The sequence below is a fragment of the Habropoda laboriosa genome, unplaced genomic scaffold (genome assembly GCF_001263275.1).
Source record: "Habropoda laboriosa isolate 0110345459 unplaced genomic scaffold, ASM126327v1 scaffold207, whole genome shotgun sequence".
Lineage (NCBI taxonomy): Eukaryota > Metazoa > Arthropoda > Insecta > Hymenoptera > Apidae > Habropoda > Habropoda laboriosa.
The window spans coordinates 1784383-1808438 of record NW_017100397.1 but is presented as its reverse complement, the minus strand read 5'-3'; the positions used below and the strand labels follow the sequence as shown (position 1 = coordinate 1808438).

At 32.6% G+C, this 24056-nt stretch overlaps 5 protein-coding genes across 6 annotated transcripts in view; 2 read left to right on the top strand and 3 right to left on the bottom strand.

The window, feature by feature from the left end:
• Positions 1–704, bottom strand: part of LOC108575256 (E3 ubiquitin-protein ligase UBR5) — a gene marked incomplete at its 3' end in the record, with an annotated part of 18387 nt that extends 17683 nt beyond the window's left edge. Inside the window, 1 exon segment of the mRNA XM_017938002.1 lies at positions 524–704. Coding sequence (XP_017793491.1) covers positions 524–585 — 62 coding nt within the window.
• A 1662-nt stretch (positions 705–2366) lies between these two features.
• LOC108575185 (mitochondrial import inner membrane translocase subunit TIM44) lies at positions 2367–4863 on the bottom strand. 2 transcript variants are annotated; one of them, XM_017937918.1, is made up of 7 exons: positions 4798–4863; positions 4098–4253; positions 3784–4029; positions 3504–3708; positions 3288–3436; positions 2844–3207; positions 2367–2781 (listed from the first exon to the last, which is right to left on the bottom strand). In XM_017937918.1, the coding sequence occupies exons 1-7, from the start codon at positions 4798–4800 to the stop codon at positions 2534–2536; spliced, it is 1371 nt and encodes a 456-aa protein (XP_017793407.1). In that variant the 5' UTR covers positions 4801–4863; the 3' UTR covers positions 2367–2533. The 2 variants fall into 2 exon arrangements, with proteins under 2 accessions (XP_017793407.1, XP_017793406.1); XM_017937917.1 differs by lacking the exon at positions 4798–4863 and adding an exon at positions 4495–4560.
• Positions 4864–5166: 303 nt separating this feature from the next.
• Positions 5167–6522, bottom strand: LOC108575242. The gene is made up of 2 exons (XM_017937984.1): positions 6314–6522; positions 5167–6247 (listed from the first exon to the last, which is right to left on the bottom strand). The coding sequence occupies exons 1-2, from the start codon at positions 6520–6522 to the stop codon at positions 5167–5169; spliced, it is 1290 nt and encodes a 429-aa protein (XP_017793473.1).
• A 3989-nt stretch (positions 6523–10511) lies between these two features.
• On the top strand, positions 10512–16363 carry LOC108575160 (splicing factor 3B subunit 3). The gene is made up of 12 exons (XM_017937886.1): positions 10512–10908; positions 11107–11279; positions 11357–11853; positions 11925–12090; positions 12332–12500; positions 13216–13367; positions 13621–13776; positions 13990–14281; positions 14355–15021; positions 15106–15222; positions 15402–15780; positions 15875–16363. Exons 1-12 carry the CDS (start codon positions 10512–10514, stop codon positions 16361–16363), a joined length of 3654 nt encoding a protein of 1217 aa, XP_017793375.1.
• Positions 16364–18725: 2362 nt separating this feature from the next.
• Positions 18726–23114, top strand: LOC108575163. Its single transcript, XM_017937887.1, has 6 exons — positions 18726–18779; positions 19796–21352; positions 21452–21986; positions 22053–22746; positions 22809–23016; positions 23098–23114. Exons 1-5 carry the CDS (start codon positions 18771–18773, stop codon positions 22909–22911), a joined length of 2898 nt encoding a protein of 965 aa, XP_017793376.1. The 5' UTR covers positions 18726–18770; the 3' UTR covers positions 22912–23016; positions 23098–23114.
• Positions 23115–24056: the final 942 nt, after the last annotated feature.

Here is a 24056-nt window from a genome sequence, read left to right as displayed (position 1 = left end):
AAAAATGAATATCTTTGATATATATTTGAATATCTATTATGAATATCTTTGCATAATATATTTATCAGAAATAATTATATTTACAAAAAATGGTTCCCTTGTCTACAATTATAACGAATAATAGAAACAAAAGGAGAAACATTTTTTTCGCTTGTATTCCGTATATATATAATTGTTCAAATTCGAACAATAGTTAGAGTGATTCCTAAATTGGCACGCACGACATTCCCCTTAGCCTAAGCGGTGCGCGCATACATATTATTTAACAGAAACGTAACGATGTGACAACAAATTCTTAACTTTCAAACGATACATGTAACATCATTGAATTATTATCGCCAACGGACGAGTATCATTGTTTCATTGTCTGAAATCGTGGAAAAAGGGCAAGGAACGTATACTAATTGAAATGAGCAAGCATATTTAGAAATGAACAATGAACAGGTCATTTCAATACGGTGCGGAGACAGACATACCAAAAAGATACATTAATGGGAAACCGATAATGGATACGTTTCTTTACCTATCGTTTAGCTGATCGTCTGTTCCCGGTAACGGATGCACGGCAAAATGTATCGACGTCATTCTATTAACGCGTGAACGTGATTTCAAACCAGGATGTCGTTTTAATAATTCTGTACACACAATTTCACTACACCATCGAAACGATATTCAGCCATGTTTCTGAGGAAACAACGAGTTACGTGTTCTTGAAAGCAAGCGACCCAAGCTGAACACTCGCGTATTCGTAAATACATTCAAATTCTCACTTTAAGGAACCGATGTTATAAGGAACCGAAGTGAATGATTAAAAATCACATGCAAATCGAATATTCCTGGAACGTGTACCCGTCCTTATGGAATTGCAACCAAATAGACCAGATGCTTTTATTATGTTCGTGTATTGGTATTACAAAAGACAAATATGTATCATGGCGACCCTATACTAATGGCGGTTCTAACTATTCTGATCGTTATTTATATTTTGGTTAATAGTAAATCGGAGAATCTTTGAACAAACTTTTTATTCACTATTATTAATATTACGTAGAAAGGATTTCTCGTGGTGTCGCTTATTATTATTATTATACTGTTAAATCTTTGTAATAACGACAAACCCGTCACACAATTTTTTCCGTAACGTTCAATTACGTACAATGCTTAATGCAAGTTGTGTAATCATATCCTAATAAATATATAATGATACATATTTACAATGCAACTGTATACGCTTTAGAGTAATCACACGATGTATTTTTTAATAATAACATTTAAAAGAAATAAGATTAAATATCAAGCCATAATTAAATTTCAACTTCCTTAGAGAACAAGTGTAAAACCAACCAATCAGAGAGAGGTTTCATTGCAATCGAAAAAGAGTAACATTCCGTCTAATTACATAAATAGAAACTTTAAATATTTAAAAATAATTTAGTCAGCGTTGGATTTAATTAAATTTAATGCAAAATTCTTATATGAATAAAGTTACAAATTGTTCAATTAGATGAATTTAATTATAAGTAAAAGTCAAACTTTAATATTTTGAATTTTTACGATTTCCTGTTTAATCATTTACAAAAAGGACAATTGAAAGGGAAAGATCAAATAAAAATAGTTGATATTTCTGTGTTAAAATACTTTTTATTACATGTTAAACCAAATTTATACAGGTATTTCAGTATCACTTGAAATCAGAAATCTATTGTGACTTGAAAACAAGAATTTTAATTTATATATTATAGACTTTGAAAAATAATTAATAGTTGTATTAATAGACTATGTACCATTGTGTGTTACTATGAATATGAACTTAAAGATATATATACAATGTTTGTTTAATCATAAAATGTGTACATTTTTTATGACAATTTAAAATATCCATGCAATGCTGGTATTTGGCATTCAATATAAATTTCTTTTAGGCTCTATTATTTAAGATTTTAATGTCAATATTTAAATACTTACAGGAATAGGTTACTATAATTTTCGCGTAGTAGATCGTATAGGATACATATAATTATAAAATATAACTGAACAATCTATACTGATACTTAATTAATCATTCCGACGTATAAAGTTAATTATAACCCTATAAATAAACAGTTGTAAGTTTTAATGTACATTTTAGAAATATAAATAACATGATAGTTGTACTATACAGTCATATTAGAAAAGTAAATGAAAATGGTAAATTTTCATGCTTCAATATGCATCTCTGTAATATAACTTATTTTTATTTTCTACTTTTATGTATAAATTGAAACATTCTGTAGATGTTACAAAATCTTTGTAGCTTAAACTACAGAACTAAATTGAATATTATCATTCAATTTAAGCCACAACAAAAGTTAACACCCGTCATTGATAGATTAATGTACACGTTGCAAATCCTAATCAGGATTAGTTCTTTCAATATCAATGACATTGGAAGCCATAAGAAGAACACGCGTGAGTTAGTTCTCACTTATTCTCCAGTCACATATTCACATTAATTTTTTTAAAGCTTTAACTAAATTCATACCTAAGCTGTACACTATACAAATTGCTCTGTACTGGTAGCACTAATATCAAGTAAACGCCATGCAGCTTTTGGATTAAGTTCTGTAGGATCACGGCACAATACCCAGATATAATTAACGCGCATTACTTTGTCGGGATCTCCTTCAACAACCTTACTTTTAACATCTTTCACACACATAATTTGTTGGCATTGAAAGCTAATTATTAAAACTGGTCCCTGTTCCATTACTTTGCCCATTATCAAATCTACATTGTTGATATCTGAAATCATAAAAATGTATTTATATTTAGAAAACATTTATAAAAAAAAAATATAACAATACCTAGAATCTTATTATCTAATTGATATCCCAGCTTTTCTGCTTGCATTATTGGCTGTGCTATTAATTTATATGGAGCTTCGTGACACCAGTCTTCTAAAATTTCAAGATTTCCTCTCACCATAGCTTCCAGAATATTTGGAATAATATCTGTTTCGCAATACTTTAAAAACTGTACCCTATCAAAGCTAGGATCTAGCTTACAAATTTCTGTTAGTGTTTCTGACAGATCTGTTTTTTGAAACAGTCCACCCACTATATCTGTAACTTTCTCTGTTAATAGTCTGGAAGCACGAATTACAGGATTATCGGATTCTTCATATTTAATCTTCCAATCCAAAACTTTATTCACATATGGATTTTTATCCTTTAAAAAATACAATTATCTAACTTAAGTAACTTGACAGAAATATACAAAAATAGTTTTATCATTTTAAAGTATAATACCTTAAAATTCTGCCATGATTGATAAAATTTAGAATCTTTATGCAATTCAACACCTGTAGCCTCTTTATTTGGTTGAACAACCTTATCATCTACAGTCTCTATTACATCTTTCCTTTTCCTTAACTTTTTAGGTGGGACATAAACTCTTCCTACAGTTTTGATAAGAAAAACATATTATTATAAATGCTTGTATGTTTAAAAGTTATTACAACTTACCATACATTCCTTGATGATCCAGTTCCTCACGCACAGCTTCTGCTGTTTGTGATATTGTTTGAAATGCACTTGTTTTACCTAAAGCCTGACTTTTTTCAGATATTGTTTCTGCTGCTTCTTTTGCAGATTTTGTTATTTCTTCACCTAACTGTCCAGCTTTTTTACCTAACTCTGTTTTACTTGCTTCTTCAAGAACTTCTTGTACCTATGTGACATCAGTAAATCAGTACTTGATATAACAAAATCTTATTGATATAACAAAATATTTTTCTATTTGTACCTTTCCTTTTAAAGAGCCTAATTTTTCTTTTATAGCTTCAGATCCTTTTGTGGCTTCAGCTTCAACTGCTTGAAATTTTTGTCGTGCAGAACGCAATGCTTCTGATTGTTCAAGTTTATCTGCCTCCTCTCTAAACTTTTTCAAAGATTCTTTCATTTCCTTATTTTTTTGCATTTCCTGCTTGATATTCTCAAGAAATTGCGTAAAGAAACTAGGTCTTCTCGCTGGATTTGTATAAAATCTGACCTAAAGAAGCAATCTATAATTAATTAAATCTATAAATATTCTTAAACTTATTTTCAGATGTAACTCACAGATAAACTTTGCATATTTGTAATTTGTGGTAATTGTGAATGTACCAAAACATTATAAGTATATATTATTGAACCATCTCTGAGAAGTTTCTTTTTAGATCTGGCTGATCTTGTAATACCATTAAGGCTTGCTCTGCATACAGCAAAATTCTGAAACTATATAAATATAGTATTATATATCTTATGTTTTTGTTGAAGTGTATTTTATATCAATCTCAATATACAGTTAAAATATTTCACATGGTGTAGCTTTAAATTTAATTCTTCTTTATCTTTTTAACTTTAATGTGTTACATTATTAATTGTTCCTTTTAATACAATTTGCACGTTCTTTCAACAGCTATATGGACCATAAAAAAAGTATACATTGTTATTATATGTAATAGATACTTATTACCATGTTACGTGAGTTCATCCTTTCCACGTATAATCATTTAATTTAGCCTTATGTTTTAATAAGGTTGAAGGAAAAGAGAGTGTAACTAGTTAGCTTTTAAAAACTAAAATTTTTATGATGCAACTATACGAAAAACATGAGAGCTATCCGAAAGAACATAACCTGGATGTAATAAAAAAATGTGACCGGTTCATAAATGAAACATTTGTGAATCTACGTTAATATGGAAAAAACAACTACATTTAATTTAAGTTTCCGTTACAATAAATGTTGAAAGTTCAGTTAGTAATTGGAATTATTTACCATTTTACGAATGATTTAACTGCAACATCTAGAATCTTCATAAAATATGTTGCTGCTAATGGGGAGGACATCTATCGACAAAAATTAGGCTAAATCATGATTGTACAGTACAAGCATAACATCTTAATTTTCATAGTTGTATTTTTACTTAAAAGTATTGTAATGCTGATAAATGTATACTTTTTAACAGTTTATTCATAAGAAAAAAATTATATTACAGTTGTGCATACATATATTTATTTATTTATTCGTTTATTTTTAACAACCATACATAGTTTGAATATGTGTATACATATTTTGCCTTAGAATTTTTACCTAAAATCCTAATAAATACAAAAGTATATTTACCAAGAAATTACACTATATTCATTAGCTCCTCATTCCTGGTATTCTGTATAAAAATTCCCCATCATCATCATAATAACAATCATTTACTCTATATGTCATGCCTTTCTTATATGAATTTTTAGGAATTTTTAAGCGTTTTATGTAGTTAACATCTGTATCCATATATGAACTTCGATCCTTTACAAAGGTGTCTAAACTTACATGTTCAGCATTCATTTCAGTTGCTACTTTGGATTCAATTCTATTTTTCTTGACAATTGTTGAACTTTCGCTAGATAAATTTTTTACAATACCAATATCTTTTTCTTGAACATTAGTATATTTTGCAGTACTATTTAATACATTAAAACTTACATCTTCTAAATTTTTGCATTCTACATGTTTCTTATAAGTATTCAATAATGCTAGTCTTTCTTCAGGAGATGTATCACTTGGATTATTCAGTTTTTTTTTTATAAATTCATCAAAAACTAATGTTTCCTGTTTATGATTATGTTCCTTCTTTACATCATATTTTTTATACATAATATTATTTGTTTCTTTTCTCACAATTTCTAGTTCTTTTTTCTCTGTTGCATTAGAGTACTTTTCACCTTTGTTTAAGCTTTTCTCTGAAGATTTTAATTGTTCATTATTTATAACCTGTTTTTTATCAACAGATTGTACAATACTTGAAAAAAATGAACTTGTAGGTTTTGGAAATTCCATCTTTGGAGCTACAAACTTATTAACCAAAGTTTCTCTATCAGTTAAACTAATTGTTCTGTTTTTAAATTTCATTAAATGTTCCTTTAAGTTAAAATTCACTGCTAATTGACCAGTTTTCCAATTTTTCCAGTTTTGAATAACTTTTTTATCATATTTAAGAATTGTGTCTACAGATTTTGGTACCCAACTTGCCTTTAAAATTTTTTTTATAGTTTCAGGTAAAGCTGGAAAACTTTCACTTAGCTTCTGTGGTGTCCACTCATCAGGATTAGTTTTATGTAGTTTCTTTATTTGCTCTTTTTCAACATAAGTAAGAAAACTTGGTTCTACTTCCTTAAAATATTTACTTTTGACAATAAGTCGCTTCAGCTGTTCATGATCTGCTTTTCTTGCTCTAAAAATCATATGAAAAATTGTATGAAAAAGATAGAAATTACAATTTAATGTTTTTTATATATACCTTTTTTTTTCTTCATAAAATTTGGCAACTTCCGTAAAATCAGATTCATATATTCCTATATCATCGTGATCCAATTCTTCAAAATCAGTCTCAAAATCTTTGCTGTATTTTGTTACTTCTCTTTTTCTTCGTACACCCGCATTTTCAGACATAGTTTTAGTACCATATGTTCTTAATAGCTTAAGTGTTATTATTCTGATATTATTCATTTTTGTATTTATTTACTTCTCACTATGATATTATTATCGTTTATACAAAATATATAAATTTTTAAATTGTCGTGAATAACATTTTACTTACGTACACTGCACAGTTCATAAGTCGAATATTCATGTATAAATATAAACAAATGAGAATACATGTAAATTATTTTTGTTGTACATTATAGTTCAATTTACAATACTTACACACCGTATTTACACACCTGTGAATTAAAAGTAAAACTATAAAAATTGCATACAAGTATAAATAATAAAATGACAATTTTTTATTCAGTCTACCCTTAAACCTTAAGTTCAGTACACATGGAAGTATGTAAATTTTCTAAATTGAATGTATCGAAATTTAATTAAAAAATTATATTTTATTTGTTTATTACTTATTCATTGTCTACATTTAGTATTATTATTCTTATTATATTATAACTGTATGTATGTAAAAATTATTGTTTAATTCAACTAAGAGAATTTAGATAGCGTTATAAGTTTTTTATTTATGAATCATGGTAGTTTCCAATCTATACAGATTATATATTCGATAGGAACGAACCATCTAAAACGGGACAAAGTTGGACACTGTAAATGGTCGTTAGCATGTGAAGAGGAGGATTATCCACTTTTGTGTTAAAAAATTCTTTCTATATTTGGAATTTATTGGTTTGAAACTCTCTCATCTTTTCCGTTAAAGTTTTGGCTTCACATGTGTAGATAATAAATTTTATATAGATTTTACAGCATTTTCTTTTTTAATCATTACATTATTGCTTCTATTTAAAAGCTATAAAATTAATATGTTTAAAAAGCTCTGTTTAATAACGTTAAAGAAGTCCATGTTATACACGAGAGTTGAGAGACGTTTTTGTATTTTTCTGTGTTCTGGAATGAAAACTTACTACTTATGGACAGAGAGTAAAAAAAGTATTCACACAGTTGTCAACTATACGAAAAATATTAATAAAAACTAAAAGAATGGAATCTCAATCTTCATATGTTTGAATTTACTGTATCAATTACATTTTGTTCACTGTTTGCATTCTTTATTGTTCAGTTATTGTTTATTATCAAAATGAACTTTCGAAGCAAAGAAAATACAGTAGAAGAAAGAAATATCATGATGAAGTTTTGGAAAAGTGGATAAACACTTAGAAAAATTGGAGAAATAGTGAAAATAAACCATGTAACTATTCAGTATATCATCAATAAATATAAGAATACAGGCTTAGTACAAAATTAACGATGTTCAGGAAGACCGACTAAACTTAATAACAAAGATGAAAGATTTATTATGCAAAAGGTAAAAGAAAATCCATTTAAAAGTGCATCTAAAATTGCAGCAGAATTAAATTTAGTAATTAGAAAACAAGTCTGTTCGAAAACAATACCCAATAAATGTAAAGAAGTAGGGTATTTTGCATGAGTAGCCAGGAGAAAACCTTTCATCAATCAAGTAACAGAGAAAAAGATTGCAATTTACAAAAACTTATATTAATCAGCCATTAGATTTTTGAAAAAAAGTAATTTTCTCAGATGAGAGCAAGTTTTATATCTGGAATTCAGATGGAAAGAAATTAGTATGGAAAAAGAAAGAGGAAACATTAAACAAGAAGAATATCAGTCCAAATGTAAAGCATGGTGGTGGAAACATTATGGTCTAAGATTATATATCAGTAAATGGTCTAGGAAATTTGCATTTCATAGATAGTGTAATGGATAAACCTAAATATGTAAATATTCTACAATCAAATTTAAAACAGAGTGCAGAAAAACTGGGTCTTCTAGATTGTTATTGATTTTAGCAGGATAACAACCTGAAACATATTTAATTAAAGAATGGTTGTTATACAGAGTGAGGCACCTAACTTGATCACCTCGGATAACTTCTAAATTATGCATTGTACAAAAAATTATTTCTACAAAGGTTATATGGTATCAAGAGGGACATCGCGTGGTATACACGACTTCTTTATAAGTGGAGATTTAAAGGTCAACTTTGTTTTTTTAAATGGAATGCCCTATTTTTTTTTTTACAGCAGTTTAGAAGCTCATTAATTTTCAAGTAGAAAAGTATTAAACATTGTTTGTTCTAAAGCTAATAATTAAGGGGGTATTCTAGTCTAGAGTGTCATTTTTTAGTCCTTAAGGATTTTTTTGTAATTATAGTATAAGTTTCTCAGTATCTGCATTTTGCATACATATTTATTCATGTTTTAAGAAAGTTCACAATTTTTTTCAAGTGAAAATAATCAAAACTGTCTGAATTATATATTCAGTACAGTTCCTTTAAAAAAAAGTGTCCCACTGGCTGACACAATTTTGCCCATTCTGTTTATCCGAAATGAAAAACCAAAAGAATTCTTGATTAGTACGACTGTGTCTATGGTGTAAACCAAAATAGAAAAAAATAGTGAAAATTTACAAAATGGTAGCACTTTGAATTTTGAATATCGATTTTTTCAATTTTTTTTCGTCTTTTAGAAGCTCTAAAAATCAGAAAAATATATATTTTGACATAATTCTGGTTCAGACGATAAAGGCATATCCATTGAAAGTACATGTAAAATTTGGAGTCAATCGGACAACTAGAACTTGAGATATGTCAGCCATTTAGAAAAATATTGTTTTGAGAAAAACGCGTTTAAAGTTTCTCATACCAGTTACATGAGAATGGTATACTTATGATTACGGGCTACATGTCGTCTTCTTTAATTATCTATAACTTCGTCAATTTTACGAATTCGGAAAAATCCTTCGACAGTTATACTTCTGCAAATGTCTACTTTCAGAAAATATAAAAAAAAATCGATTTTTTTGAAAAGTCTAGACTAGAATACCCCTTTACCGAGATATTCACGAAAGTTTGATCCGCATATGGTCGCGGATTGTACCCGAAGCAAGTGTGGCACACGCTTCACGAATTGGTTCTTGCATATCCTCTACCGTTGTTGGTGATTTACGATACATTTTATTTTTTAATGTACGCCAGAGAAAATGATTCAATTATGCGGATCAGACTTTCGTTAATATCTCGTTAATTATTAGCTTTAGGACAAACAATGTTTAATACTTTTCTACTTGGAAATTAATGAGCTTTAAAACTGCTGTAAAAAAAATAGGGCATTCCACTTAAAAAAACGAAGTTGACCTTTAAATCTCCACTTATAAAGAAGTCGTGTACACCACGCGATGTCCCTCTTGATACCATATAACCTTTGTAGAAATTATTTTTTGTACAACGCATAATTCACAAGTTATTTGAGGCGATCAAGTTAGGTGTCTCACCCTGTATAATGCACCTCACGTTTTAGAAACTCCTCCCTAATTTCCCAATGTTAACCCGATTGAACACGTATGGGAAGAATTAAAACGCTGTTTGCAAAAATATTCAATTTCAAATCAAAATGATTTAAAAAATGCATTGTTGGAAAAATGGAATAAAATAGTAGAAAATGTAACAAAAACATTAGTTGAATCAATGCCCAGACATTTACAGGCGATTATAGACAGCAAAGGATATCTTACGAAATATCATTTATTTATTAGAATAATTTTTATGTATGAATACTTCTTTCCTGCTAATTTCTGTACTTTGATATTTGCTGTGCATTTTATAATTAATTGTTACTTGGAAATAAAATAAACATATTTTTAAAGCTAAAGGTTTATAGAATAATTTGCCATGAACCATTTTATATTTTAAATAGTATTTCAAAAGTTATAATGATTTAAACTCGATAGTTGACGGTGTATGAATACTTTTTTCGCTCACTGTATATTATGGGATTTGTTAGATCATATTTTTTATTTTATGTAGAAAAATAGCAGTTTATAAGAATTTTTTGTACAAAGCATGGTGCAGTTTTAGTGAACATGTTAAATTAATTTAATTTGTAATATTTTTTGCAGAATGGATATGAGCACTTTATATCAATGAAAAATAATTAATTTTTCTTTTCATTGATCGAATAAAAAAAACTATAACAATGTATCTGTACAACTTGACTCTCCAACGTGCCACAGGTATAACCCATGCAGTGCATGGGAATTTCTCTGGCAGTAAAATGCAAGAGATTTTGGTTTCACGTGGAAAGTCTTTGGAGCTGTTAAGGCCAGATCCAAATACTGGAAAAGTTCATACCTTATTGACAGTAGAAGTATTTGGAATTATAAGGTCTTTAATGGCCTTTAGATTGACTGGTGGCACGAAAGATTATATTGTTGTTGGATCAGACTCTGGACGCATTGTAATTTTAGAATACATTCCTGCCAAAAATGTTTTTGAGAAGGTACATCAAGAAACATTTGGGAAGAGTGGATGTAGACGCATTGTACCTGGACAATACTTAGCTATAGATCCCAAAGGAAGAGCTGTAATGATAGGTATTGCATATATTATTAAATAAAGATGTAATTTGTACAAATAAGGTATTCTCTGTACCAAATGATTATTTTGAATTGATCTGTGTTTCACCTGATTAACATTGATTACAATCACTTTTGATGATGGTACATTTTGATAAAAGAAATATTCTCATCTGTAATTTAGTTATTATTTATTGACAAATATGTTTGTCTTAGGTGCAATTGAGAAGCAAAAGCTTGTTTATATTTTAAATAGAGACCCTGAAGCTCGTCTTACAATTTCTTCCCCTTTAGAGGCACATAAAAGTAACACATTAGTCTATCACACTGTGGGAGTTGATGTAGGTTTTGAAAATCCTATGTTTGCTTGTTTAGAAATTGACTATGAGGTAATATTTTAACATTTTCCAAAAATAAATAGTATTTTAATACATATTAAAGTATTGATTTGGTTTGAATTTTGTAGGAAGCGGATAGTGACCCTACGGGAGATGCAGCGGTGAAAACGCAGCAAACATTGACTCTTTATGAACTAGACCTTGGTCTGAATCATGTTGTACGTAAATACAGTGAACCTTTGGAAGAACACGCAAATTTTCTGGTGTCAGTTCCTGGAGGAAATGACGGGCCAAGTGGTGTTCTTATTTGTTCAGAAAATTATCTGACATACAAAAATTTAGGAGATCAGCATGATATTCGTTGTCCAATTCCGAGGCGGCGTAATGATTTAGATGATCCCGAAAGAGGCATGATATTCGTATGTTCTGCAACTCATAAAACCAAGAGTATGTTCTTCTTCTTAGCTCAAACCGAACAAGGAGACATTTTTAAAATTACACTCGAAACGGATGAAGATATGGTGACTGAAATTAAATTGAAATACTTCGACACTGTACCTGTTGCGGCAAGCATGTGCGTTTTGAAAACAGGTTTCTTGTTTGTAGCTTCTGAATTTGGTAATCAGTAAGTATATTGTTTAAATTGTTGTGTCTTTTAATAAGCAATTTTGTTAAAATAACTTATGTTCCTTTTAGTTACCTTTACCAAATTGCACATTTAGGAGATGACGATGATGAACCGGAATTCAGTTCTGCTATGCCTCTTGAAGAAGGTGATACATTCTTTTTTGCACCAAGGCCGCTTAGAAATTTAGTATTAGTCGATGAAATGGACAGTTTATCGCCCATAATGGCGTGTCAGGTAATTTATTTTAAATGGTATTCCAATTGTTTTGCACTTTCATGTAGGGAACGAACACACTTCAGTTGTATTTATTCTCTCTGGTAAAGTGCAAGAATAAAATATTCTTAGTCGCCTTCAATTTGTTTTTGCAAACTGAAGTTGAACCTGAGAATAACAATAAAAATTAATATTGGTAAAGTATGATAAGGTACGATCGATAAAGTACGATATTGAAACAAGAATTCGTTGTTTCATGTAGGTAGCTGATTTAGCGAATGAGGATACTCCACAGTTATACATAACGTGCGGTAGAGGACCACGATCAACTTTGCGTGTTTTACGACACGGTTTGGAAGTATCTGAAATGGCTGTCAGTGAACTGCCTGGTAATCCAAATGCTGTGTGGACTGTTAAGAGAAGAGTCGATGGTTAGTTTGAAAACATCTTACACAATAGTTATTTGCATGTTTTGTTTATCACTATACGCTTAAATGACAATGCAAAATAAGTTTCAGCTTCGTTTTTTTTTTCTGCATTGACGATATACTTTACATACAATACACTTTTTATTTTATCACCTAACATAGTATAAAGTGGTCCTTTGTAATAGTTGTTATTTAATTTTAATTACAGTAAGTAGAAGTGTTACTTGAACAAAATTTAAAAATATCGGTTCTTTAAAGCTTTTATTAAAAAATAATATTAGAAAATTGTGGAGATACTTGGAATAAGAATACATTTTGAGAATTAATTAAATGAATTCATGATTGTGTATATTACTTATTCTATCTAACTCTGCAATTTTTCAATGCAAAAAAAGAGAAAAGTTGATTTTGTAAATGATACTAATGAATCTGGTGGCTTGATACACTCTTATCAAACACCAGTTCTCTCTTTCAGGCTACCAGCATGCAATTGGTTGAACTACAGAACACAGAAAGTGATAGAAAGGTAAGGACTGTAAAACTTGCCGGGAATTAAGAATTTATTTGCACCAAAAAACCGTCATCTACTCTTTATGTGTAGGATGAGAAAGCGCGTGCTCAACCGCCCATGACTGACGATCTAAATTAAAATATATCGATTCCGTCAATGTTTATTTTGCTTAGGTATTCAGAGTGAGCTTTGTAATTTTGATTGCAGAAGAGTATGATGCTTACATCATAGTGTCCTTCGTCAATGCTACTCTTGTACTTAGTATTGGAGAAACTGTAGAAGAAGTGACGGATTCTGGATTTCTCGGTACAACGCCAACACTAAGCTGCTCTGCCTTGGGAGAAGATGCACTGGTACAGGTGTGTTAATTTTTTTTTTCTTTTTAATGAAATGTATTTTCAATGCACTGCGGTATCTCCAACTCCTAGTTGACTACGAGTTGGTCGCAATAAATAGTGCTAAATTACACAGAGTTCTCGCATCGTTGAGTGTTTAGATAATTTTTCTAAACATGTTTGGTAAATTGAACTCGACAAAACTTTCACTATTAAAATATTAGCTTTTGTAATTACTGTTACATTTTCGTAGACAATTTTGCACTATTTTATTTAGGTGTATCCTGATGGAATACGACACATTCGTGCAGATAAGCGTGTGAACGAATGGAAGGCTCCTGGTAAAAAGACGATAGTGAAATGTGCAGTGAATCAACGTCAGGTCGTGATTGCGCTCACTGGAGGGGAACTAGTATACTTCGAGATGGATCCCGTATGTGTACTCAAATTAAATGTACATTTCTAATCGCATCATTTGTTCTCTCTGTGATGTTAATTACTCTCAGAGATAGTATAAAATGCGGAAAGCATAGCACTTTCTTCATCTGGAGTAGTGTTCAATTATATATTCATGCTAGATGAAAAAGTGGACATTTTTAAAAATTCGTTTAAATTTAATTGACTTCGGTTATTTTATACTTTCTAGACTGGGCAATTGAACGAATACACGGAAAGGAAAAAGATGCCGTCTGAAGTGATGTGTATGGCTCTTGGTAATGTAGCAATCGGAGAGCAAAGATCATGGTTCTTGGCCGTTGGCCTTCAGGACAATACCGTAAGAATTATTTCGTTAGATCCTTCGGATTGTTTAGCACCCAGGAGTATGCAAGCTCTACCAGCAGCTGCAGAAAGCTTATGTATCGTTGAAATGGGCGCTAAAGACGCAAATAGTTCAGAAGAATTATCTCCTCAACAATCGAGTCTTTATTTAAATATAGGTAGATAAAATTAGAAATACGTACTTTTCTTTTTTTAATATAACTTTTTAAACATGTACTTGTATGTTTCTAGGTTTACAGAATGGCGTCCTGCTAAGAACAGTGTTAGATCCAATTTCTGGTGATCTCGCGGATACACGCACACGATACTTGGGTTCGCGGCCCGTTAAATTATTTAGGATAAAAATGCAAGGGAACCAAGCTGTTCTTGCGATGAGTAGCAGATCATGGTTGAGTTATTATTATCAGAATCGTTTCCATTTGACTCCATTGTCGTACGAAAGTCTAGAGTTTGCGTCGGGCTTTAGTTCTGAACAGTGTCCTGAGGGAATTGTTGCCATTTCCACAAATACACTGAGAATTCTTGCTCTTGAGAAGTTAGGTGCGGTTTTCAATCAAATTAGTTTTCCTTTGGAGTATACACCGAGAAAATTTGCGATTCACTCGGACTCTGCACACTTAATTATCATTGAAACGGAGCACAATGCGTATACGGAGGAAACGAAACAGCAAAGAAGGTTACAAATGGCAGAGGAAATGCAAGAAGCCGCTGGTGCTGAGGAGGCTGTGGTAGCGAGAGAATTAGCGGAGGCTTTCTTGTCTGAAGAACCTAACGAAGCTGTATTTGGTGCACCAAGAGCTGGACCAGGCTTGTGGGCATCGTTGATAAGAATTATAGCCCCTACGACGGGACAAACATTCGAAGTTCATCGTCTGGAACAAAATTTAGCTGCCTTATGGTAAAGTATGACGAATATTGATGTCTCTGATATTTAAGTTTTAGAAAATCTGGAGAATCTAATTTTCTATGAATTATATTACAGTTTAAGCCTTGTAAAGTTTGCGAATCAGGGTGACCAACTGTTTCTCATAGTTGGTATCGCAAGGGAATTTCAATTGAATCCGAGGGTTAGCAGTGGTGGCTTTCTATATACGTATAAGTAAGTGTTCATTATATTGAAAAATGTATTATAGGCATAATTTATATGATGACAAAAATACACAATTACTGTAACTCACTTTGGAGAAATTCCTGCAGTACTGATATTGACATTTAATGTAAAATGCATAATTAAGAAAAAAGGATAAGTGTGAAAATAAACATTTTTTTTTTTTACAGAGTAAATGTCGAATGTACTAGTCTTGAATTGGTGCACAAAACTACTTTGGACGAAGTACCGCTGGCTATATGTCCGTATCAAGGAAGAGTTTTAGTGGGTGTTGGTAGAATGTTGCGCTTATACGACATGGGCAAAAAGAAGTTGCTACGAAAGTGTGAGAATAAACATATTCCCAATGCTGTTGTTTCGATTAACGCTATTGGACAGCGGATTTATGTTAGTGATGTGCAAGAGTCCGTGTATGCTGTTAGATATAAACGTCAAGAGAATCAACTTATAGTCTTCGCGGATGATACGCATCCAAGATGGATAACTACCACCTGTGTGCTGGATTATGATACTGTTGCTACCGCTGACAAATTTGGCAACATTGCTGTTGTAAGTAGAATGGAAACATACATAAGTGATGAGTTCAATAATTGTTCGATTATATGAATTTTTTAACTATATTTTCTATATATTCTTTTACTAGATACGCTTAGCAAGTGGCATTAACGATGATGTCGACGAAGATCCAACTGGTAATAAAGCTTTATGGGACAGGGGTTTGTTAAATGGCGCTAGTCAAAAAGCAGACACAGTTGCCTGTTTCCATGTAGGCGAAACAGTTATGTCTTTACAAAAAGCGACTCTTATACCTGGTGGTTCTGAAAGTTTAGTATACACAACATTGAGTGGAACAGTAGGGGTGCTTGTTCCCTTTACAAGTCACGAAGATCATGATTTCTTCCAACATTTGGAGATGCATATGCGCTCAGAGCATCCACCACTTTGTGGGAGGGATCATTTGTCGTTCAGATCGTACTATTATCCTGTGAAGAACGTCATAGACGGAGATCTCTGCGAACAATTTAACTCGATCGAACCAGCAAAACAGAAAAGTATATCAGGTGATCTCGAACGAACGCCATCTGAAGTGTCAAAAAAACTCGAGGATATTCGTACACGATACGCTTTCTAAATTTTTTTTTGGAATTTATTTATTATCATTATTAAATGTTAAATTTAACATATTTGCATTCCGTTTTATGAATTCATCATATTTCTCATGATAGAACATGCGTTGAATAAATCATTTGTAAAAAAATGTTACGTACATATAACTTTTGATATGCGAATTCAGAAAAAGTGTGTAAAAAATTGTACACGCACTGTATAATAAGTGTATGAGCTAAGTTTACGTGACGTTGAATGTGATTGTAGAAAGAAGAGGATCTTAACAGAAATCTATTTAAATTAAAAGAAACCAGAAGAAATTAAGTTTATTTCTGATAAACGAGTAAATTCTTAAATTATCCTGAGCTTGTACATTTTTATCTTGTACGTTTCATGTTTTACTATGTTCAAGAAAATAGTATAATGAAAGTTATAATTTTTAAGTAGAATAAGATTCACTATTATATCCTATCAATATGTGTATATCTTTCGACTGTATATGCTGTAAGTTTCGACGATGGCACGAAGTGTTGCAATATTGAAAAATACACGTTTTTCTCCACAAGTTACATATTAGAAACATTATTTTTAAAACTTCCTATATTTTTTCTTTTAATTCATATTAGTATGTAATCATCGTATAATTTTTTTTAGTTCATCCTTGTTAGTTTACTAAAGAAAGAAGCTAAAAGTGAAGTCTGATGTACAATGAAGAAAAAAATAGCGCCTCGCCGACCTATATTATAAATACAACTTATACATTAAAGATTGAACAATTCTTAAACTAAAAATGGATCCTAATCAATCAATGTTTGTACTTAAATTATTTTAGAAAAATCAACCAGATATTTTATTCTTATTATCTTCTAATTCTTGAAATTATCATTTTCATATCCAATGAAAATTAAATATTAAAAGACAAACGTTTTACTTTTTTTTTATGTATACTTTTGAAGTAGATAAGAAAGGTCGCATCAAGTAAGTTATTAAAAAAATAGAACGAGGAGTCGATTGTTAAATACATGCCTAAGCATTCAATGCATTATTTTTCCTTTTCTGCTCTAGAATTGCACGAGCTCATTTCTTTCTACCCGATTACTTCTGTTGCTTGTTGCATCCCTTTCGACCTACAATTCGTCGCCAATAGGGGTCAGTGTAGTTGTAGTTCGCATTTTTATCGGAGAGCTCCGAAGTGCGAAGTTAATCCGTGTGCCGAAGCGTATCGAGGGTATAATGCAACATTATTACCCCCGTTTAACCTTCAAATTAATAAGCAGGCTATGAGACATGAAATCTAAAAGCCACTGTTAAAAAAAATTACATTACTTTAATTTATTAATGAAATCAGTGAACCAAAACAATCAGAAGCACTACAATAATTTTTCTACTCTTTTTTCTAATTCTTCTACAATTTTTCGTATTCTATGCGCGTAAATTCGAATGCGAATGTATTCCTCAGAGACTTTATCAATATCCCAGCGATGGATATTTATCGTTTCACCTTTTAAGTGGTCATAATCGATAGTCTAACATTCTCTTTAAAATTTCATTGCAAATCCAAATATTTTTTCAAAATTTATTAGATGCATGCTCATTTACGATAATACTTTACACTGCAATTCGAAAAGCAGACTCATGATAGACGTTTATCGTTTTACATTTTGAATAGTTACCATCTATATAAAATTCCTCAAAAAATTCAACTCTAATTTAAAACTTTTTTCAAAATTTTCTCAATGTATATTCATTTGAAATAATATTTCAGACGATATCTTACACTTCAAGTGATTCAAAAGAATAGATCAAGCTTTCGTTGATACATGATTTTTGCAATGCATTGAGGCACCGTGATCAGTAGTTCCGTCATTGCAGTAGTAGCGTGCTTTAGGGCGTCGAAACGGAGAGAAAAGGACCGAACGCCGATCGATGCATTGAGGCGCCAGGCCCTGAGCTCAGCCCCGTTTCGTTCCATCACCCTTACCCCGGTATGCCCTGCAGCAAAGCTACCCTCCGGGCTTTTCTCTTTCCTGTGCAGTTGCGCATCAACCTCTTCAGGGTGTAGAACTGCATTCGATCACTGGACTTTTACAGCCCTCGTATAAACGTTACCTCTTATACGGCTTATTTCTGTTGTGATACGAAATAATACGTTACTCGAAGGTGTACCGATTCTGAGAGAAAGTAAACTTTTTGTCAACGATTTTTATCTTTGTTTAAATTACACTTTCTGATACGTGCAAATTGTCCGGGGTGATGTCAATTAATAGTGTCATTCGTTCTTATAATTATGTCGGTTGTCATTATTGGCGAAGTTTGCAATTTCGACGTGCTTGAACCACTTTATGAGCACATGATTCGTCAAGCGTAAAACTGTGATTCGGTGTCATCGATTCGAACTACGCTTGCTGGTGTGATGTTCGATTCACTGACAGATGATTATGGTAAATGATTTTTTTAGTATTATTCGATGAAACATAGTGTGTTTTAAAAAGGAACGTTTTTTGAGTGTACTGGAAATTTTATGACAGGCGTGTTTGGTGTAGATTTCCATAAACATGGATAATGATTTTTTTCAACAATTACAAAGGTTTATTTATTAAAAAAAATTGATCTTAAAAAATTAGTGAATTTTTGTAATTTTTATATTTTTGAATTTCAACTTTTAACTTGATTTTGTCATGATGAATTTATTTAAATATTTGGATTGTATTTTGGTAATTGCAAAATCTAATGTACATTTTAAGTTGCTCTGTGTAGTAAAATTATTTAAATGCATGTTAATAAGCATGAAGAATTGAGTTCAGATAAAAGATCTAATTTTATCTATGAAGTATGAAACTTAGTGCGATGGTTTCTATGAATATCCTAATAAAATGTTTGCCATTCTACGTATACAAGTAGGAGAGATATGAATATATACATTCTCTTTAATCTGTAACAAATATTTGACCAGACTTTAGTAAAAGTTATAGAACAAAGTAGTCATAAAGATAAATTCGAGAGGGATGAAAGAAAAATTGTTTTCTTGTGTGAAGTGTTTATTGTGTAAATGTATACAGAGAATAAGAGGGGTAATCAAGTTCTTCTTCCAGCCTTTGCTGATGTAGCCAAGTATTTGATTTAATTTGTTTACCTACTTCGGCTGTATTACCTCTCTTCCTCTTTTTATAGAACACTTTGTATAGTAATAACAATTTGGTAATGTGATTGCTCATTAATATGTTCAAAAATAACTTGAACGTGCTTCAAATTTATTGAGTGCTTTCTATTAAATGAGAAACATGTAATTCGTTGATTTACTTGAGCAGTGTTTTAAAAAACAAAAATTATTTTGATCAAGTACTCTATGTCCATATTTAATATTTGAAAATCACCCAATTTTACAATTCAAATTTTCATGCTGAAAGCACTAAAGTCTCATTTTCTCACTATAAAAAGATTCCTTTTGTTTTGATAGGAAGTAGCTGATGCTGGAGGCGGTCACCAACAGTTTCGTGTAACTGTTCTAGTTCCGTTGATTTTTCTGTTTTGTTGGACGGATTACGTGGCAGCTGGTGATTGTGGTCTGGCTGAGTTAACTTGCCGGGACGGGCATTGTGTACCGATTGATGCATACTGCAATGGGCAGGATGATTGCGGTGATAACAGTGACGAGCCGCCTATGTGTACACCCTGTAATCGTACGTATCATGGACGCGAAGGACGTACGTACAAACTGGATCTTCCGAGACCTGCTGAGGAACGTCTACCATTTCTTTGCCATTTAACGTTCACTGCTGCTGGACAAGGGTACGGGGAGTTGGTGCAACTTTTATGGGATGCGTTTAGCGTGGGCAGAGTAGATCCAAACACTGATAGTTTTGTTACAAGCTGTCCAGAAGGATCTCTACAACTAGCAGAATTAGGTAGGCATTTCACAGGAGGTTCTTGGTGTGGTGTTGGAGAAGGAAAAGCTTCTTACTACAGTGAAACCAGTACTGTCACAGCATCTATACGACTGTTTCATGCACCTTCAAGTGTACCATTTGAGTTTCGTTTAAGATACAGATTCGTAGCACGTAATGAAGCTGTTGCTAGATTAGGGAAACCTGAACTTCCAATTGAGAGGGGCTCTCCAGTACCTGGTACTTATTGTTCTCGAAATTTCTATGAATGTCACTTAAAACAATGTAGGTTGCAGAGTCCAAATTATCCTGGAGAATATCCAAGAAATGCCAGTTGTTTGATAACAGTAAGACAGAAAGAGGTACCTACATGCAAGCATGCCATGATTTCTGTGAAATCTACACCAACTGGTCCTGCTGGAATGACCATAGCCAATAGTACTTTAAGTATGTGGCAAGATTGTCCTTCAGAAAAAGACCGCCTTATCTTTCGCGATGGTGTTAGATCAGAGGATCCAATTTTATTGGTATATTGTGGAGGACCTTTACCACGGATCACTGCCAGAGGTTCAACAATGCAAGTAGAATTTCGAAGCTCTCCGATAGCTATTCCACTTGGTGCTTCTGCTTTAAGACTTGAACTGGAGATTCAAGTAGTTTATGTGGACTCTGATGGACTTGATTATGCAAAGAATCCCCAAGGCTGCCATTTTGTCGTAAATGATACTAACAAAAGGAGCGGTGTATTGAGAGCACCACTGCATGCACTGCCACCAAATTCCAGTTGTACCTGGAATATTGAAGGATCCACTGGAGATAGAGTGTGGATTTATTTTTCTTCCTACTCCCAGAGAGACTTGACAGGTAGTGTGGAAAACAATGCCAGTTCTCAATCAGATGTACCTTGTGCAGTGAAGTTAATTTTTTGGGATGGTACCCCAACCACTGTACTTCCAATGGCTACACTCTGTGATGACACACCCAAGTTGTGTGCTCATGCAGCTTTAAGAAATGTTACCAGAAGTACAAGGCCATGTACAGAGGATGAAAGCTATATTACGGTGGCACCATCTTTGACATTAAAAATGGAGACATTATTGGGTACTGCTCTTCATACAGTTAATTTCAATGTAAGTTATAAGATCATAATTTATTTCACACTTACTTTAGCAAGAAACTTAATAATAAGAAACTTACTTTAGCAAGAAACCAATAAAATATTATTGTAGGCACAGTATGAGTTTATTTCAACCATTCAAGTTGGGGAGCCCTGGGGGGATGGAGTTTGCAGCAGGGTGTGGCGCAAGGTTCGAAGCGGTGAGGTAACCTCACCACGTGATGTTCGTCTCTTTGGACGGGGTGGATCTCCGAAATTAGAATGCAGATATCGAATTGAGGCTGGTGCGGACGAGAGAGTGCGACTGACATTGCACAACGTCAGTTTCGGCGAGTCGACTGTGTGTACGAGCGAACCAGATCCTCATACAGGGCGACCACGTTGTGTTCAGGATGTGGGTTCCAGAGAAGCCCATTTAATTTTATATGAAGCGCCTTGGCGGGACGTGAAGCTTCCCAGAGCTTGTCTATGTGATAATACATCTCATCTTCCACTGACGCACATTTCTTCAAGCAGAGCTTTGGAGATCACCTTTTTAGTCGATCAGCAAGCTCCGCATGAAGATTTTGAGACACTCTTTTTCTATGCCAGCTTCGAGCTCGTTCGAGCACCTGAGTGTCCCAGAAAGCAAAGAGTACGAGGAGAAGGTAATTTTTTTTATTATTATTTAGTTAATTACTGACTAACTTTTCTAAGATATTGACTATTTACAGGTGGCGAATTAAGATTTGTTGCTCCACCATTGTCAAGACCAGACATTTATTGTGAGGGACTCCCGTGGTTGGTGGAAGCACGTGAAAATAGATCTCTTTTTGTTCTAACCTGGGGCTGGTTCCTTCCCCTTGAACCAGCGCCGATATCAGAATTAAATGAACAATCCAAGTGCCCTACTTCCAATAGAATCCTCCTTTATTCAGGCTGGCCACCTAGACTCTTGAAAGTAGTCTGTCCCGCAGAACCAGGTGCAAGAGAGTTCACCGTTCATGTATTTTCTGAGGAATGGCTAGGAGGAACCGGAGAGGGTAAATGGCCAGGACCACCGCGACCACCTGCGCTTTTGTTGGATTTCGTAGCTAGGGAATCTGGCCAGGCCGCTGCCTCCTGGCTTGAAATTTCAAAGAGCAGGGCTGCACTGCGCAGACAATTGCGATTACCCGAGAGAGGAGTGGAAAACGAAACTTTATCCCATGGAGATTGCCCTCATAAATGCCCTGAATTAAGCGCTTGCATCGCTGCGAGTCTGTGGTGCGATGGAAGACCTCATTGTCCGTCTGGGCATGACGAGGCGAATTGTGGCAACGGTGCAAAATTGCTCGGATTACTTCCTTCGGAAATATGGCTTGTGCTGGCAGGTGTCGCTGGAATCATCGCTGCATTCGCGTGCTTCTTTGCTGTGCTCATTAGCAGGTAGATTTAGTTAGGTTAGTTGTCATTGTAAATAGTCTTGTTTTGAATTTCTGTTGTTTCAGGTCAAAAACACGTACAAAAAGACTTCACTATAAAGGTACAAAGAAAAGCAATAGACCTAGACGAGCACCGACAGAAGAAACACTGCTTGGAGCAGCGTCCTGACAACAGCAACCCGGTTTCGTGGAGTACATTCACGTGGACCGGGAAACGACCGTTTAGCAATATTTCTCTGTGCTTTACCGTCCACTAACTTAACAATATCCCCAGGTATTATAATCCAAGTAACAATATTTTAATTTTTAGTGTAGTTACCTATGTTGTTTAATTTTATACTTTTTAATTTTCCAGTGGTTGCTTGATTGAAACTATTACATTCGTTTATACACATTCTATTTTCTAGATGTTACAATGACTATGCAACCTTGTCGAGATTAAACAATACAATAGGGAGGGACACAAAATGTAGCCATGCTATATTTCTTTGAACTATTTGAAACCTTGAATGAAATGATAATTTTTAATCACTTTATTGTATGAGTAGTTAAAGTGACAGCAATATTGTCGACTTTGAATTTGTGCAATATCGGTGTGTGATAGTGAATAGTAGTACTCATTGTTTTAGAAATTCTTTATGAAAGCTCTCTATTTCCAATATAATATAATTGAGTTGTATAACATTAACACAAGGTTTTATAAACCAAAGAGATTGTAAATGCAATTAATATAATACACAGAAGTAAATTTATAATTTAAAAAAATATCACACATATTGCTCAAAACATATTGTAACTGCCAAAAAAAGAAGTATTTTAAGTTCAATTAGCAACTATAACATTTTTAGCATCAATAGAAGGGAAAAAGGAAACAATAGGAAAATGTATTCTGATTGCAAAAAAAGTAACTCTTTTATATTTTAATCCAGGAGCAACTTAAATTTAAGAAAGGATTGAAATTGATTACATAATTATAGTTACACTTTACCAGTAATGCCAAAAGTTCATTTATATTTCTTTCGTAATTTTAAAAAATATTTTTGACTTTTGCTCCAATATTTAAATGAGATATATAGGAGGTACGAAGCAAATTAGAATAATTGTTTAAGAAGAAAGCTTATTAAATTTGCTGAGAAAAAAAAACTTTCGAACTTCATATTGATTATTTTTCTTTTTTGCTAAATACAGAAACTACAAAAGTACTGTACTTATAAGGGAACAATTGTAGGTAAAGTTCCAGCGCACAAGAGATTGTGAGAAAAATGAGGGAAATAAAAAAAAATTAGCAGAAATTTATGGTACAATATTATATAA